General features: G+C 38.6%; 1 protein-coding gene across 1 annotated transcript; it reads right to left on the bottom strand.

Annotated features, from left to right (window-relative positions):
- Positions 1-2,094: 2,094 nt before the first annotated feature.
- LOC143860414 (polygalacturonase-like) lies at positions 2,095-4,862 on the bottom strand. The gene is made up of 8 exons (XM_077371036.1): positions 4,467-4,862; positions 4,174-4,302; positions 3,853-4,020; positions 3,729-3,749; positions 3,345-3,552; positions 3,024-3,105; positions 2,680-2,905; positions 2,095-2,583 (listed from the first exon to the last, which is right to left on the bottom strand). Exons 1-8 carry the CDS (start codon positions 4,776-4,778, stop codon positions 2,362-2,364), a joined length of 1,368 nt encoding a protein of 455 aa, XP_077227151.1. The 5' UTR covers positions 4,779-4,862; the 3' UTR covers positions 2,095-2,361.
- Positions 4,863-19,122: the final 14,260 nt, after the last annotated feature.

Consider the following 19,122-nt stretch of genomic DNA (forward strand, 5'->3'; position numbering starts at 1 on the left):
GGTTTGGTGTTGTTTTTTCTCTATTCTTTTCTTATGTTTTTTTATACTGAAATGCTAAAATGATGGCCGCTGTTAGGCTTGTTCCTAATGGGCACTATGTTACGGTCATGGTTTTAAATTTTGGCCTTTGGCCGAAATCCAAAATATTTTATTTCGGTCGAGACTGAAACCGAAATTGGGTATACCTGAAACGGTTTTTTTTTTTTTTTTTCAGCTGAATTTTCATTTTTTCGTCCGAAATTCAAGGAAATTCTGCCCAAAAATCTCCATTTTATTAATTAAATAATGTTTTACCAAAATTTTGGTAATTTTGGCTGAAATTTTTTATGAAATAAAATACTATTTTAATTGATTTCGGCCTAAATTTCGAAATACGGTGAGGACCGAAATGCATTCTGAAACTGAAATTTGAAACCATGGTTACAGTACCTGGCTTCTGTAAATTAAATATGATTGGAATTGATTATAAGAAAAATTAGATAAGATTTAGGCCCTGTTTATTTTCGATTTTGAGAACCGATTGGGAGGCCAAAACTAATTATTGGACACAAGACTGCCGCTTTCAGACTGAAAGCCCCAAACTGAAATTGGCTCTACACTCAAATGCTCTAGATTGCAACTTAATAGGGGGTGGGTTCGGATGTAAGCAAAAGTTGAACTCGGATGTAAGCCAAAGTTGAACGAAATTCGAATCTCTGAAAAACAGAGAAAAGCAGCATGTGACAATCGGACGGAATCCATTAGAACAATTGCTTCGCTAAGCATGTTTCTTTTGATGTAAAATGGTTGTAAAACAGATTTTACAAGAATTTGTTTTACACCCTCTTCATGTGGAAAGGAGCAGGAAATAAGTTGTGTTCAAATTTCACTTCAATAATGAAAACCAATTTCAAAAAAAAAGAAGAAGCTTGAAATAAGCTGAGCCTTGTAAATTGATGGAAAATTTGAGGGGAAAGTGACCCCAAAGTAGAGGTTAGTGTACTATTATTAATAGGGGTGCAACCTGAGTAGGGTTGGGTCGGGTTGGCAGAAGCCAACGCAAGCTGATTTCCAAACCGACAAGGTTCAACCCAACCTGACCCCTCCAACCTGGCCCAACCAGACCTTTTAAGCTTACAGAACAATAAATTGAAAAAAAAATGGCAGGTTTCACTTGGGTCGGGATGCCCAAGCCCGCAACTTTTCGTTTTGGATCCTTAAACAAGGATTGATGGATCAAGAGCAGATCAACGAATATGTTCACATACATTAGGCAGAAGTGGGGCACAATAAATGTCTTTTGGGAGACGGGTAACAATTCCCCCTTTTTTATTTTTTATTTTTTATCATCTTCCTTCTAATTTATATAAATTCTTTGGTAAGCAATTATGAGAAGCATAAAAAATTAGACCCACATATGTGACGTAAACATGATCTACAATATTCATTTGGTGGGCCCCTCCATTGCATGAAGATCACGGGATGAGTCTCACCATTTGATTTGTGGCATGTACATTGATTTTTAGGAAAAATCGAACTTTATCGAAAGGGAAAAATACACTTAGACCCCCTGTGGTTTCTGTGGTTTCTGAAACATTCAACTTAAACCCAAATGTTTAAAAAGTTACAAGTAGACCCTCTTGTGGTTTCAATTTGTGTAAGGCAGACCCCCTCAGTTGACGGTTCGTCCATAGATTGAAGGGTTAGGATATTCCAATGGAGCTGATTTTTTGGGCACACCCTATTTATGTCGGGGCCCATCAAATGAACGCTTTGGATCATCCAAACAATGTGGGCCATACCCAAATCCAAACACTACCAAACACTTCCAAAAACTGATCCGCTTATTTTTCATTGAGATCCTTCAAGATCCATTCATCATATGCAATCATTCACAACTAATTTCTCTACCTCTTCCTTGTCGCTGTACATTTGGAAGGTCAGAAAGGACGTGAAACGGTTTCCTTATTTTCTTTACAAGGTAGGCGGGTTATAGTATTACACCACCACCTTAGAAATTGTAAGCCTTTTACGCAAGCTTTTTCTCTAATTATTTGGTAAGAGTTCATTAGCAACAGACATATTCAGTCGTCAACTACAAGATGAGGAAAAAAATGAATACAGAAAAAGAAACCCATTTTTATTGGAACTATAAACACAGTGTATCAACTTTATTACAATCCATGAACAAATAAAATACAGTATTTTTCCCATCACTATTTTGAAGACACAAACAGGAGAAGTTGTCCTCGACTCTTAATGCTGAAAGAGACCCACAAAAAATTAAAACCCAATATAATTCATGTCAATCTAATGGAAGAATAAAAAATAACACTATCCTAGATCGATAAATTAATACAAGTATATTTAATTTCCTTCTCTTTAGAAGCAAGGGCGTGGGAAAACATTTCCTATTGCATTCCCATTAACATTTTTGCATGAGCTAGTTGTGGTTTTCCCTCCACTTCCAACCAAATTAATGTTATTCAACACTATCCCATGACATGGAAAGCTCTTGCTGCAATCAAATTCCACAGCCACATTTGAGGCACTTGTCCCTTTGATGTTATTGTAGACCACATTACTTACTGCCACAGCTGTATTCTGCAAAACACATCAAAATTCTTGTTGGATTTAAGTGAGAGATCCTATTTAGATGAGTCAAAGTAAGAAAGGGTCTGGTGGGGGTTGAGAAATCACCTTTTCCGGGCATGCTTTGTTGGAGTCACAGTAGTTTTGGTCAATGATTATAGGATTGGCGACATTGCGCATGGCAATGTTTTGAAATTTGATGTTGCTTGCACTCCCGGAACCTCCCTGCCAGGTTTTGATCCTGACCCCATTTGTTGTTCCAACAATATTGGCTCCATCTACTATTACTTGTGAGACATGATCTTCTGAATTGCCAGATCCCAGGCTTCCAATACTGGGTTCAAGAAGACAATATTTGGACAAACAAAAAATAAAAATAAAAAGTTAAATTCTTCTTAATTAGAAAATTTATAAATTAAAAGTTTCAAGAAGGATTAGATTGAGTTTGAGACCTGATTCCATGGCCTGGTCCACAGGTTATGCCTGTCGCTTTGACGTTTTGAGATCCACTTACTATTGAGATGCAGTCATCACCTTAAAAAAATATGGAGAATGTACACATCATAATCGAGTTTTTTGGAGTTTTCTTATGTCTGTTAAAGTACCCAAAGCTCCATTGAAGGAAAAGTAGAACATGAAAATGTATTGTTTTTTCTTTCTTCTGTTTGTTTTGTGTTTTGTAAATGAAATTAAGACCATATTTCATAGCACAGAAAAAAAAAAAAACTTAGGAGAAAATGAGGTGACACCTTGTTCATCTTTTTTCTCTTTACCTGTTCCAATGACACAATTTGTTATCTGAATGTTTTGGGTATTTGTGATATGAATTCCATCCGTGTTGGGGCTTGTTTCTGGTGCAGTTACCTTGAGATTGGAAGCTTGGACATTGGTACATCTCTCAAAAGAGAGATGAATTTGTTGGCTGTCCTTAATGCTGAGGTTATTCACTATCAAGTTCATGCATGAAGAAAAGGTCAAGGCCTGTTGAAAAAAAAAACCCAAAGATGGAAGAACATCAGTTCCTTTCTTTAACTACTTAAACCTTTTTTAAGATTTTTATAGAAAGAAAGCTGAAAGTCGAGAGGAAATGTAGTTATTTAAGCATCTCTATAATGAAACTAAACATGTGTTCAGTGGAAAGAGAACAAGAAATGTACCGTTGGAGCCTGCGTGCAAGTCTGCAAATTCACAGATGAGGAATTAAAAAAGAATTAGCCCTTGTTGAAAGAAAATGCAAGTTTGTTATATCGAATTTGGTGATTGTGAATTCAAAAAACTTACAAAAGCTTTGTTGATTTTGCAGGAGTTTTTCCACCATATCTCTCCATTCCCATTGATAGTCCCAGCCCCATCAACTCTAAGATTCTGAATATTCTTAAAGTTAATCCAGTATCTTCGATCCCGGTTCCAATCCGATCGATCTGAGGAAGCTTCAATGGTTCCATATATCTGATGCATTAGGAAAAACAAATAAATATAACATGTATTTGAACTGAAACGATAAGGGAAACAAATACACTTAATAATTTGCATGGGGGTCAATCTTCATATACAAAAAAAAATTAAGACCCATATGTGTTTGCCTAATTAAATTTATCTTACCATTACTGTGACAGATGACTTGCAAGGGCCTGAGAAGGTGATTGGCTTAAGAAGGTAGTTTTTACTCTTAGATATCACAAGAACAGATGGAGCAGATGAACAAGCTTTCTCCCAAGCCTTCACAAATGCCTGACAGTTACACCATATAGAAAGTGAGACTTTTCAAAACCACACAAGAACAAATAGACCCATTCACAAACAAAAAGTCAGACATCATCAAAACCCAACGAGGATTCAATCACAACTGTGTGATATTCTGTTTTTGTTTTTATCATTATTCTATTGGTGCTTACCTGTGTATCATCTGATCCGTCACCTTTAGCTCCAAAATCATCCACATTCACCATTATCGGTGAAGAATAACGACTCTCCACGTGATCTAACTGCTTGAAACTAAATAATTGGGGTTCGCCATAGCCTATTGAAGTCGCGAATTCCTCCCCGACTTCGCCGGCATCTTCGTTGATAGTGCCGAAATATGTAGGATAAGCACTTTTGTCATATGGAGAGGCTTCAGAGAGTGGGCCCTCCAAAAAATTGCCATAACAGGAATAAGAACAACAGCATAGCATTAAAAGGGGGAGTAAATGTCTTTCTAGACCCATATCTCTCACTTGTAAGAGACAGATAAAACAACCAATCTGATATGGAGTACTTGACGTTCAAGAGGTATAGTGGTGAAATCATGTCATGACGAGTTTCTATATATATAGAAACCAGTGGTAGCTTTTGAAGCTTCTAGTAGGCCGAGAGAAAGAGGGAAAGAGAGTACAGTTTGTACTCAATCCATGGCGGCTTTGGATAGTGTGTTCTTCATGATAATTTTAAGGTATGGATTGCGATACAGGAGATTGAGATGTAAGGATTTCTTGGGCGGTCACCGACCTAATTGCACCACCTTCTCAAGTCTCTTGTTCTCCAAAGGGAAAAGATTTCTCAGCTAGCTACCGCCCTTTCCTTTCCCCATTTTCCTTGTTACTCATAATCATGCATGTACATATCAACATAGGTAGACATGCATATGTATCATATACAATCATACATACATGAAGCTTATAGATATACACAAATTTGTTCTTTGTACATTACATACGTGTTATGAATTTGGGGCGCTAAATAGTACCCCCGGTTCTAATACTACTTGTCGGGACCCGGGTAGAACTCATCCTTAAAAGCTTGCCGTAAAGGGGAGGGGGTGCCCAAGCCCTTATAGGCCCATCCACATCTCTTTCACTTTTCCAATGTGGGATATCTTTGCATTCCTGTGGAACCCTCAACAATACGAGGAACACCATACATGTAAGCATAGACATGTGTTCAAATCTTATTAGTTTTTTTTGTCTTTTTCTTTTTTAACTCAAGCAGGCACCTTAAATTTTATTAGTACGAAAAAATAGAGCAAGAGGGGGACATGCTGCCCGACCTCCAACCCAAAGATATACAATGAACTAAAGATTGCCTCTATCGCTAGCAATTCCCAAATACTATAAATATTATAAGTCCCATAACAGCACAAATACTATAAATCACATGAATGGATATACTCTTGAATATGTGTATGTATGAACTTGTAGATGATGTGCATGAAGGCATGCATCCATGCACATGTACAAACAGATGGTCGCACTAACAATGATCATATTTTTTCACGTGGGTTGGCCAAATGTATTTTTTTTTCATAGATAGATGGCTTATGGTCAATGGAAATGGACATGACTGTGGATGATGTCAAATCGGACATGGTTCACCCATAAGAAGTGCGGCGTGGAAAGGACACGTGGAGGCCATCGATAAGAGCCTTGAGATACTTGTCATCCAATGGATGAACTCTCCTTCACTAGAGTCATCACTAATCCTAAAGAGGCTAAGAAAACATTGATCACCCACAATCATATACCACAATGGGAAAAAGAAAAGGGTCCCTCCAATAAAAGAAATGCAATAAAGTCTTGGTAACAATTATGTCACAAGGATAAGTCTTTGAACCCAAACGTTAAAAGCAACAAAGCCAAGTCACAAACGCCAAGCCCTCCTCCAAACCAATGCCTTCCTTTTCCCTAACTCACCACGGCAACTCATGGTATAAACATTACTATTGCCCCAAAACACACGCAAATACCGTTCTCTTACCACATTCTCACCTTCTTCTTTTTCTTACCTCCTCTTCGTGCGCGCATCTAGCTCTAGCTAGGGGTGTTTGGAGTGTTAGCTAGGGCCTAGGGCTAGGGAGCTATATACCCTTGTTTTTATCCTGCCGAATTTACGAGCGATGCGTGTAACCTACCAAAAAAAAGAATTTACGAGCGATGCATGTGATGAGGGTTGAGGATGATAAGATGGCGTCTTCATCAAATGTCGTATTCGAATCTAGTGGTAGAGGGAAGACCAAGGCTTCATATGAGCCTATTCAATACTAGAATTTCCATTTGACGTTGAGGAGTTCGTGTTTGATCTGTGAATATTGAATACTTTCTCTTTTGATATGGGCCGTTGGATCTTGTTTTTCAACTCGCGAACATGATTCATGCAAAAACATATGAGCTTTCTATCTACTGTTTATGAGAATATTGAGTTGGGATCCTCCTAAGGCAACCCACACATAAACACTGTTGGAAAGTTGCCTTATTTCCGACCCACGTTGGATTACTTGGGTGGGAAAGCAAAAAGCAAAGTAGTAGTTTTCTCTTTTTGGGGTTTAGAAAGAAAAGAAAAAGCTAGCAATTTTAGCTCCAAAACCAACGTTTGGAAAGGGGCAAGAGAGGTGTTTCTCTTGGGTGTGAGAACGTGTAAGAGAAGAGAGAGAGAAAAGAGACGAGAGAGAATGAGAAGAAGAAAGTGGGCTTTTCTTGAGTTGGGTTTTCTCTTGTGCGTTTCTCTCAGGCTACTCTTGGGTGTGGTCTTGGGTTTGAGAAGCAAGGGAAGGGTTGCGGGTTTTGGGTTTTGGTTTAAATCCATTGTAATCCTTGTATTTTGTTTTCTCGTGGTGGAAGATCTTGTTTCTCGCCGTGGAGGAGGCTTGTCCGAATTACGTAAAATCTCGGTGGTCATCTTGTGGCTTGTTTGTGTATTTTACTTTTCCGTTAAATTTGTGCACGGTCGAATTGTTATGCCCAGTGGATTTTCTCAACAAGTGGTATCAGAGCTGTGGTTGGAGCGATCGTCGAGGCCGTGTGAAGTGATCGTGGGTATTGTAGTTGATCGCTATTAGAGCGATTTTTTGGGGTGGAAAGATTGTTAAAGAAGATTCTTGTTCGAGGTGGAGTATTACACCGAGAAGTGCGAAGTAATATGAGATGGTAGCAAAATCGAGTTCTAACCAGTTTAACATCGACAAATTTAACGGAAAGGGCAGTTTCACCCTTTGGCAGATGAGGGTGAAGGACATCCTAGTTCAATAGGGCTTGGCGAAGGCGTTGAATGAAAAGGATGGGAAGCCGGAGAAGATGACGAGTGCCGAGTGGGAAGACATAGAGTCGAAGGCGGTCAGCATGATTCGACTATCGCTGGCAGATAGCGTTATGTTTAACGTTATGGGAGAAGAAGATGTGCCTAAATTATTGGAGAAGTTGGAAAAGCTTTATATGTCAAAAAGCTTGGCCAACCGGTTGTACCTAAAGCGGCAATTGTACGGACTGAAGATGCATGAAGGCGGAGATCTTCTGGAACACATCCCGGTGTTCAAAGGGGCTTGCGGATTAGCTCTACAAGGTTGACGAGAAGTTGAAGGAAGAAGACAACGCCATTTTGCTTCTTACTTCACTTCCTGATTCGTATGACAACTTGGTGTCGACTTTATTGTACGGTAAGGATACGATAAAGTTAGAGGAAGTCACAGCGTCACTCTTATCCGATGAGATGCGAAAGAAATCTGTTCTTGGTGTAAGTGAAGAGCACGGGTTGGTTGTTAATGTTGGGAATCAAAGAGGAAGGTCGTCTGACAGGGGATCTGGAAAAGGCAGGTCAAGATCCTGAGTCGGCGGAAAGAGCGCGCAATGTTACCGTTCCTAGGAATATAGTCACATTAAGCGGGATTGTCCAAAGGGAGCTGACCGGGCGAACAATGGTGCTACGAGTGGTGTGGTGGCAGTAACGAATGAACATAATGAAGTGTTTGGAGACGTTCTCACAGTCTCCTCACGTAATCACACTTGTCCTCATGATGAGTGCATTTTAGATTCAGGGTACTCTGTTCATGTATGCTCCAGGAGGAAATATTTTGATACGATCCAAGAGACAGGGGCGGGTGTAGTGTCCTTGGTGACGGGTCTACTTGTGACATCACGTGAGTTGGGACGGTGAATATCAAAATGTTTGACAGAGTGGTTCGTACTTTGGGTGGTGTGGCGTATGTCCCAAAGATATGGAAGAATCTAACATCTCTTGGCCGGTTGGACTCCAGGGGTTGCCGGTTTTCAGCTGCAAGTGGAGCTATGAAAATCACACGTGGTTGTATGGTTCTGATGAAATGAGAGAAGTGTGGTGGCTTATATCGTCTGTTCGGGGAGAGAGTGACTAGGGTTCCCAAGATCTCGATGGTTAGTTGGAAACTGGGTAATTGTGTGCGCACATGTAGGGTCTCTTTCGCAGTTGGTTCAGAGATAGGTTTTCAGGTTGCAGATGATGGTGAGAGGATGACAGTAACTGCGTTGGGGAGGATGGATCGAGATCCTTCTCCAAGGTTAATTAGGTGAGCCAACGGGTTGGCAGCTACACATGTGCATTGGCCGTGTTGATCGAATCGGAAGCAGTCAGAACCAAGGTGATTCGAGGGTGTGTAGCTGGTACTTTGAAGGCCAGTGGTGGTTTGCGGTAATAGAGGACCGGTGGCAACATGAACGGAAAATCTTCAGGTGGCTGGGAAAGAAGCCAAGGTGGAGATTGTTGGAAAGTTGCCATATTCCCGATCCACGTTGGATTACTTGGGTGGGAAGGCAAAAAATCAAAGTAGTAGGTTTCTCTTTTTGGGGTTTAGAAAGAAAATAAAAACCTAGCTATTTTAGCTCCCAAAACCGACGTTTGGAAAGGGGGCAAGAGAGGTGTTTCTCTTGGGTGTGAGAACGTGCAAGAGAGAGAGAGAGAGAGAGAGAGAGAGAGAGAGAGAGAGAGAAGAGAGAGAGAGAGAGGAGGAGGAGAAGAAGAAGAAAGTGGGTTTTTCTTGGGTGCCTTTGGAGGTTTCTCTCGGGTTACTCTTGGGTATGGTCCTGGGTTTGAGAAGCAAGGAATGGGTTGCGGGTTTTGGGTTTTGGTTTAAATCCATTGTAATCCTTGTATGTTGTTTTGTCATGGTGGAAGATCGTGTTTCTCGCCCGTGGAGTCAAGTTTTCCGAACCACGTAAAATCTCGGTCTTCATCTTGTGGCTTGTTTGTGTATTTTACTTTTCCGTTAAATTTGTGCACGGTCGAATTGTTCTGCCCGGTGGATTTTCTCAACAACATGGTTGTTGTTAAGTTGTAATCATAGTCATCGAACTTGGGTCCCACATAGTACACAGAACGTTGAGAACATATGTTGGGTCCATTTGAATCTTTAATAGCTTGCCAAGAACATATGTTGAGTCCATCTATATGGCTTAGCTTTTTTTGGCAAGCTATTAAAGATGCCTTAGGCTCTATTTCTTTCGAGTTAAAACGGGCGTAAAATAAAATTTATGCCCATATTTCACTAAAATGGATGTAAAATTTGTTTTATCGCCCATTTACATAGAGAAAAAATGGAACCTTGTCGATGAAGGTTATAGGATCATCCAATTATAGTTGGACCAACTGCAATGGGCTAAACTTGTGGTTACCTGCGACATGTTATGTCCTGAGACACCTTTCTTTGATTCTTTTTTTTTTCCTTCTTTTTTTCTAAGTCGTATGTATATCTCTCCCAAATTCTAGATTGAAGGATAGTTGGGTATTTTATCTTTCTTTTTATATAGCAGTTTAGATCCAGATTGGACAATAGGTATAATTTTTTTTATTTCTACAAGACTTAGTTTAAACAACCTTTTGTTCAACTGCTTTCCTTGACAGAGAAGAAATGGAAAGGAAAACCATGGGCACTGTAGATAGATTAAGTTAAATAAGGCCATATTTTAGTTGTATCCAAGAATGCCCTTACGTTTCCTTTATCTCATGCAATAATTACATGAAGCAATTGATACTCATGAGCAAATGCATGGTACTTTTGCGAAGAAGTCTTTCAATCCATAAATCATATCATCGCATTAAAACCCCCAAGTGAATTTTGGCCTTTTGATTAAACTAGCCTTTTAAGTGTTTGGTGTGTTAGGTTTGGTGTTGTTTTTTCTCTACTCATTTCTTCTGTTTTTTATACTGAAGTGCTAAAATGACGGTTGTTGTTAGGCTTGTTCCTGACTGGCACTATGTTACAGTCATGGTTTTAGATTTTGGCCGAAATCCGAAATTTTGGAGTTCGGTCGAGACCGTATACCTGAAACGGTTCCCTTTATTTTCGGCTGAAATTTCATTTTTCCGAACTTTTGTCCGAAATTCAAGGAAATTCTGCCCTAAAATCTCCATTTTATTAATTAAATAATGTTTTCCCAAAATTTTGCTAATTTTGGCCAAATTTTTTTATGAAATAAAATACTATGTTAATTGATTTCGGCCTAAATTTTGAAATTCAGTGAGGACCGAAATGCATTTTGAATCTGAAAATTGAAAGGGTACAGTGAGGTGGTTCCCACTGCGGTTAATCTTCTGTAAATTAAATATGGTTGGAATTGATTATAAGAAAAATTAGATAAGATTTAGGCCCTGTTTGTTTTCGATTTTGAGAACTGATTGGGAGGCCAAAACTAATTATTGAACACAAAACTGCAACTTTGCAGACTAAAAGCCCCAAAATGAAATTGGCTCTACACTCAAATGCGCTAGAATGCAACTGATTTAACAGAGGGTTTGGTTTGGATGTACACCAAAGTTAAACAAATTCGAATCTCTGAAAAACAGAGAAAAGCAGCATGTGACAATCGGACGGATTCCATTAGAACGATTGCTTCGCTAAGCACGTTTCTTTTGATGTAAAATGATTGTAAAACAGATTTTACAAGAATTTGTTTTACACCCTCTTCATGTGGAAAGGAGGTTGAAATAATTTGTGCTCAAATTTCACTTTAATAATGAAAACCCATTTCAAAAAGAAAAAAGAAAGGGAAAAATACACTTAGACCCCCAGTGGTTTCTGACACATTCAACTTAACCCCTAATGTTTAAAAAGTTACAAGGAGAACCCTGTGGTTTCAATTTGTGTAAGGTAGACCCCTCAGTTGACGGTTTGTCCACAGATTGAAGGGTTAGGATGATCCTATGGAGCTGATTTTTTTGGCACACCCCATCTATGCCAAGGCCCATCAAATGAACGCTTTGGATCATCCAAACAATGTGGGCCCACTGTGTTTTTGGTAGTGTTTCGATTCGGGGGTATGGGGTTTGGGCCCACTACCAAAAACACAGTGGGCCCACATTGTTTGGATGATCCAAAGCGTTCATTTGATGGACCCTGACATAGATAGGGTGTGCCCAAAAAATCAGCTCCATAGGATCATCCTAACGCTTCAATCTGTGAACAAACCGTCAACTGAGGGGGTCTACCTTACACAAATTGGAACCACAGGGGGTCTACTTGTAACTTTTTAAACATTATGGGTTAAGTTGAATGTGTCAGAAACCAGAGGGGGTCTAAGTGTATTTTTCCCAAAAAGAAAAAAGAAAAAAAAGCTTGAAATAAGCTGAGCCTAATAAATTGATGAAAAATTCGAGGGGAAAGTAACCGCATAGTAGAGGTTAGTGTACTATTATTAATAGGGGTGCAACCTGAGTAGGGTTGGGTCGGGTTGGCAGAGGCCAACACAACCTGATTTCCAAACTGACAAGGTTCAACCCAACCTGACCCCTCTAACCTGGCCCAACCCGACCTTTTAAGCTTACACAACAATAAATTGATATTGGCTCACACTTTGGACATAATTTTAGATGTATGTCTAATGTCAACTCTGTTCAGTCAATATAAAAACACTAACCGAACAAATTCACTAATTATAGAATCATCCAGCATAGACAATGAATACTATAGAGTTGTTGAACTATTCCATCCAAACAAATAAAGCACAGATCAAAGCTCCCTTGAGAGGGATATAATCAAAATTCATAATTATAATTGTCAACAAAATAGAATACATGGGGAAAAAAGATATACATAAAAGAGACAAACACACAAAAGCAAGAAAAGTAAATATTAAAGTACTGATATTGGAACTATCATGTTTTGATAACTGCACTAATTAATCTTGTCCTTTTTATTTAAACAACTGTCAACTGTTATTGCTCTTTAGAGCCATTTGAAAAGGAAATACAAGCTAATTTTGTTTCATTATTAAAACATGGTAGTGCAAATATTACTACTGAAAGATTATTGTTCTTTTATTCTGTCAATGGAATAAAATAGTATCACAGAATTAGAATAATATATAAAATATTTTTTTATTTTATTATGTAATTTAAGTACTTTAAAAGTAAAAAAAAAGTTGTTAATTTAAGCAAAAAAACTATATAATAGTAGAAAAGCAAAGCCATTCTAAAAAAATGAAAGGAAAATCAAAATAATCAATGTTTTGAAGGAATAAAAAACTAATTTGTTATTTGAACATCCAATCCAACATCACATAAAGGATTTTAGCACTACGTCTGTGTGGCCCTACAAGTCCAACAACCTCCTCATCAATCATGAAATCATAAATTCTATCATCTGAGAAGCAAGATGGCCACCAATTTAAATTCAACATATGAAGAAAGGGACGGGAAGAGAGAAGTGATGAGATAAAAGAGCATACGGGGAGAGAGAGTTCTAGAGAACTCCAGCAGGTGAAGATAGAAAACGATGGGAAGAGAGAAGGGTTCGAAGCGATTTGGGGTGAACGTGATCACTGGGTTGGGATCATCCAATGGAAATGGCTTTTGGTACACAGCTTATGGTGTAAGTGTGTATAGTGAATTATTTTTTAAAAGTATAGTACGCCCTAATGGGCCACAATATAAATTGATTGTTCTCAAAAAATCATTTCCATATGATGATCCTAGCCCAACAATCTATAGATGAAGGGCATATTTTGGAAACCTGTATAGATCGAAGGGCTGGGATCATCATGTGGAAATGATGTTTGGCACACAACCTATTTACCTTGTGGCCTATCAAATGGACAGTTTGGATCATCCTATGGGGTAAGCCGTAAAGTACTTGTGAGTGGGCGTAGAAACATGTAGGTATTGTAGGCCCACATCTTTATCTGATCTTTCTCTCATCTCAACCAAATATTGAGATGAGAGGTGAAAATAAAAAGTCAAACTGCTGGCTAGATGCAGACGAAAAAGCATTGAAGTAGGTCACAACTTGCGTTTTTTGTGGAAGTATTACAAGGGCTTGGGAGAAGCTGACATGAGAAAAACAACAAAGAAAGGGGATATAGAGGGAAGGTCGATGGAATTTAAAAAGTGGACATACGATGCAATTTTAGCAAAAGAGGGGAACCAAAAGGTAAAGACGTCCGCTTTTTTTGGATGCTTATCGAGGGCAAAATATTAGCAGAATGGTGTTTGGCTTGGTCGACAACCAGGGGCATGGTAGGACTGAAATGACGAGATTGGACAATGAAAGTTGGAGGCGGCTAGAAGTTTGAACAAAAGGTGTACAGGACGCAGAAGGAATTAATGCAAAAGAGTGGAAGAAATTAAACCATGATTCTCGCTTTATATATAGTACAAGGATTAGGGGTGGAAATTCGGTTCGGTTCCGGATTAGGGGTGGAAATTAACCGAGGACCCGAACCGAACCGGCACATATGGTTCGGTTCCGGTTCTGATATCCTGGAACCGGTGGAAATTCGGTTCGGTTCTGGGTTTGGGATCCCGGAACCAAGAACCGACCCTCACCTTAAAACCCAATGCCCCCTCATTTGATAAAATCACCCCACCCCCTTTTAATTCACCCCTCTTTAACGTGTTGCTTTTGCTTTAAAATTTTAATTCAACCCCCAAATTTGTGCATGATTATCCCAAATTTGTGGTTCATATATAATTTTTGCATTGCCCAAATTTGTGCCTGTTAGTGTTTGTAGTTCATATATAAACATGACCGAACCGATTATAAACACGATTAGGCAAAATATCTACATTTGGTGAAGGTTGGGTAAACCCAGAACCGAACCGAACCGAACCGATTATATATGATTCTAATTCGGCTCGGTTCCAAACATATGTGGTTAGTTCTTGTTCCAATCTCAGGGAACCCATTATATATGGTTCGGTTCTAAGTATACCCCAAAACCGAACCGAACCATGTTCACCCCTAATGGCTATAGGGGGCTTCACTCCAAAAAGAAAGAAATCCGTTTTAACTCCCTACCAATGGTTTGGATTAGGCGGGCCCCATATCACTTCCAGCAGACTCCCTACGTGCTTGTGCTTTTGAGAAAAGCTCACAACAATAATTTTCGACTTAGATTCAATCCAAGAACTACGACCACCGAAAAATATTCGAGGAGACGTAAAGGGTTTTAATTTACATAAGACAGAAGTGGGGCCCAGTAAATGTGGGAGAAGGGTAACAACCTCCCCTTTCTTTTTTTCATCTTCCTTCTAATTTATATAATTTCTTCGGTAAGCAATTATGAGAAGCATAAAAATTAGGCCCACATATGTGACGTAAACATGATCTACATTATTCATTTGGTGGGCTATGTTGATCATTGGAAGAGAGAGAGAGAGAGGGGGGGGGGGGGGGGGGGGGGGGGTATATTTCAACCCCTAGCCACTCTCCTTGTTGACTTCTTGTTTTTGCTTACAAGTGGCATCCCGTTTAGTGGCCCATGAACTGTTAGAGACAAAAGATTAAGAACATGAAAGTAGGTGTGTGTCAGTCTGTTGGAGTCTCTCTCTACACTTACACAGTACCCAACCAACACCAGCAAAGTGAGTTCTGGTTCTTTTGAAGGCCACTAGCAAATAGCTACAGCCTCTGTCCTTGGATTTAAAGGAAAATTTCATCTTTACTGATTTAAATCCATACCCATGCCTCTATAAAAGTTGATTTTAATCCAAAACCATACCTTTGTAAAAAATATTTTAGTCATTCAAAAGAATGCAGAATAAATCCTTTCTAAACATTCACAGGATCTTAGATGTGTTCTCAAATTGGAGGGAGCAAATCATCAAGCTTGGCCAACAAAATTGCAAACAGCTGCCCTCCTACTTGCTGCTGAATGGTCTTTTATGGTTAATGGAATGGCTAATTGTAGGGGTGGAAATATCATCCCCATATGACACACACACACACACACTAAACACCATGCTATGATATGTTCTGCATTTTATATATGATTGCACAGTATTAAGAAATAATCCTAACGGTGGATGTGGCTTTTGCAAGATCGACGGTCAAGATCATTTGGTTAGTTAATCACTTTTGTGAAAAGTCATTAATGAAAAGACTTTATGTGAAAAGGTATAAACTTAAAGAGACGTTTGGGGAGAGGGATCGGCGCGATGAGGAGTCGCATCTCTTCCCACAAACGCTTATAAAAAGTACTCTTGGGTCCTATATGCACACAACGAATTTGTTTCCAAACTTTGAGAATCCACGCTTGAAGAGAAAGGAAACCGGTCCCCATCACCGACTATTGTGTAGCAAAGAGAAACCTTAAGAGAAAGAAAAATAAGATTCATGGCTTCCAGTATGTCTTTTTCTCATTTCAATTTATTCCATATTGTTACATGTGATTTTCTCAATGTTGAATCGCTAAGATCCGTTGCCGGTGTTCATATTGTATCGAACACTTACACACAGTGCTTGATTACCTTCCATGTTGAGTCTTTTTGTTGTGATACAGCTCAAATATTGAGGTCTGTTGACGCTATTAATTCCTTGATTAGCCTGGTTCCATGCCTGTTAGAGAATATGAATTGAAGATATTGCTTTAATTCCCAACTCATGACCCATGAAGACACAGTAGACAAATACTTGTATGGATGTACGTCATTCTGTGCAAATAACGGAGAAACGTATATTAAGAAAGCACAATAAGATTGTATGCCTGGATGTTGATTAATAGTCCTAATTGCTCTAGTAAGTTACTGTAATTGCTCTAGTAAGTTACTATAATTGCTCTAGTAAGTTAATCTAATTGGTCTAGTAAGTTAGTCCACTGGCTTGGTTATTAAACAAGCTGTGCCCAGTGTCCCATTTGCATATATCTGCAATAGAAGTTTGATATTTTATTATGGGATCCCTTTATTATTTGTTTCTGTTATTGCTTTATCAGTACTTTTTTTTTTAATTTCTTGTTCACTATTTGAAAATTCATTCGTGTGCAGGCAACATTTGACTGCCTGTTGAAGACATACGGTTTCCTTACACCAGATTTCTGGAGGGAAACTCGCTTTACAAAATCCCCTTTCCAGGAATATACAGATCTGTTAGCGAAGCCTACAAAGGCCATCATCCTGGAGGACGTCGAGAAGTTAGAAGCTTAAGGTTAATGAGGAGAATTTGAGGTTAGTTTTGTTCTTGGTGCTGCCTTAGGGAAGAAGTATCTTTTTCTGGTTCAAGGATTTGAATCTTTTCTTATTGTGAAAGAGTTTTGTTTGATTTTATTATGTCCTTTTTACCCTCATGGGGCTATGTTCTGTTAGTATGCCTTATCCAATTCCAGAAAGTGGTGTCAACTTTTACCCTTGATTAAACTAGCCTTTGATTGTTTACTGTGTTAGGTTTGGTGTTGTGTTTTCTCTATTCTTTTCTTATGTTTTTTTATATTGAAATGCTAAAATGATGGCCGCTGTTAGGCTTGTTCCTAATGGGCACTATGTTACGGTCATGGTTTTAAATTTTGGCCTTTGGCCGAAATCCGAAATATTTTATTTCGGTTGAGACTGAAACCGAAATTGGGTATACCTGAAACGGTTTTTTTTTTTTTTTTTTTTTTTTTTTTTTCAGCTGAATTTTCATTTTTTCGTCCAAAATTCAAGGAAATTCTGCCCAAAAATCTCCATTTTATTAATTAAATAATGTTTTACCAAAGTTTTGCTAATTTTGGCTGAAATCTTTTATGAAATAAAATACTATTTTAATTGATTTCGGCCTAAATTTCGAAATACGGTGAGGATCGAAATGCATTCTGAAACTGAAATTTGAAACCATGGTTACAGTACCTGGCTTCTGTAAATTAAATATGATTGGAATTGATTATAAGAAAAATTAGATAAGATTTAGGCCCTGTTTGTTTTCGATTTTGAGAACCGATTGGGAGGCCAAAACTAATTATTGGACACAAAACTGCCGCTTTCAGACTGAAAGCCCCAAACTGAAATTGGCTCTACACTCAAATGCTCTAGATTGCAACTTAATAGGGGGTGGGTTCGGATGTAAGCCAAAGTTGAACTCGGATGTAAGCCAAAGTTGAACGAAATTCGAATCTCTGAAAAACAGAGAAAAGCAGCATGTGACAATCGGACGGAATCCATTAGAACAATTGCTTCGCTAAGCATGTTTCTTTTGATGTAAAATGGTTGTAAAACAGATTTTACAAGAATTTGTTTTACACCCTCTTCATGTGGAAAGGAGCTTGAAATAAGTTGTGTTCAAATTTCACTTCAATAATGAAAACCCATTTCAAAAAAAAAGAAGAAGCTTGAAATAAGCTGAGCCTGGTAAATTGATGGAAATTTTGAGGGGAAAGTGACCCCAAAGTAGAGGTTAGTGTACTATTATTAATAGGGGTGCAACCTGAGTAGGGTTGGGTCGGGTTGGCAGAAGCCAACGCAAGCTGATTTCCAAACCGACAAGGTTCAACCCAACCCGACCTTTTAAGCTTACAGAACAATAAATTGAAAAAAAAAATGGCAGGTTTCACTTGGGTCGGGATGCCCAAGCCCCCAACCCGACCCAAGTGAAACCCGCCATTTCTTATCAAGCCCTTATAATAATAATAATAAAAAAATCGAGCCATAGAACTTCTCAATTATGACACAAGGTACTTGTTAGATCAATTTTGATACAAGGTACTTCTCAATTCGAGCCATAGTACCGTTGACTGGTGAAACCGACATGGTCTTGATCATGGTTTTAAATTTTGGCCGGACCGAAACTGAGACTTGCCGAAATTTTGAATTTCGGCCCTTACCAAATATCTGAAATTTCAAGAAAATGTAATTTAAAAAAAAAAAATTTTACAAAAATTTGGGCCAAACTTCGGACCGAAATAAATTAAATAAGCTTTTTCAATTATTACCAAATTTCGACTAAAATTTCGAAATTGAAATTTTAAGGCTTCGAAACCGGTACCCAAACCGAAATTTTAAACAATGGTCTTGATCACGCATCCCATGTGTAGGGGCACTTTTTTGGTATTAAAAAAACAATCATTCAAATATGATCATGGTTATTCGAAGCCTTTTTTTTCCCTTGGGTTTGTCCATTACGTCAAGTCTTTATGGCTATAGGGGGCTTCACTTGAGACCTCATCTATCCAAAAAGAAAGAAATCCCTTTAACTCCTTACCGATGGTTTGGATTAGGCGGGCCCCATATCTCTTGCTGCGGATTCCCTACCTGCTTATGCTTTTGAATTAGATTCAATCCAAGTTGCAGTCCAAGAACTAGGTCCGCCTAAAGACATAATGGCTTCCCTGCCCCATATGAACCGGCGCAAAAATTGGACTAAGACTAAGCAAGATCCTCCCCTCCGAACTATTATGTCAAAGCACGGTTTAGCTTTTCGTTTTGGATCCTTAAACAAGGATTGATGGATCAAGGGCCTAAGATCATCTGATCAAGAGCAGATCAACGAATCTGTTCACATACATTAGGTAGAAGTGGTAACAATTCCCCCTTTTTTTTCTTTTTTTTTTTATCATCTTCCTTCTAATTTATATAAATTCTTTGGTAAGC

This window comes from Tasmannia lanceolata, unplaced genomic scaffold (genome assembly GCF_043159265.1).
Source record: "Tasmannia lanceolata isolate RefF3 unplaced genomic scaffold, GAP_Taslan_0.1 ptg000003l, whole genome shotgun sequence".
In the NCBI taxonomy this organism is placed as follows: domain Eukaryota; kingdom Viridiplantae; phylum Streptophyta; class Magnoliopsida; order Canellales; family Winteraceae; genus Tasmannia; species Tasmannia lanceolata.

Excerpts from the sequence above, each read along its gene's own strand:
- LOC143860414 (XM_077371036.1), bottom strand. The coding sequence starts at position 4,778 with ATGGGTCTAGAAAGACATTTACTCCCCCTTTTAATGCTATGCTGTTGT. Across the intron at positions 3,750-3,852 it reads GCAAAATCAACAAAGCTTTT|ACTTGCACGCAGGCTCCAAC; the intron begins GTAAGTTTTTTG and ends GTGAATTTGCAG. Across the intron at positions 3,553-3,728 it reads CTTGCACGCAGGCTCCAACG|GCCTTGACCTTTTCTTCATG; the intron begins GTACATTTCTTG and ends TTTTTTCAACAG.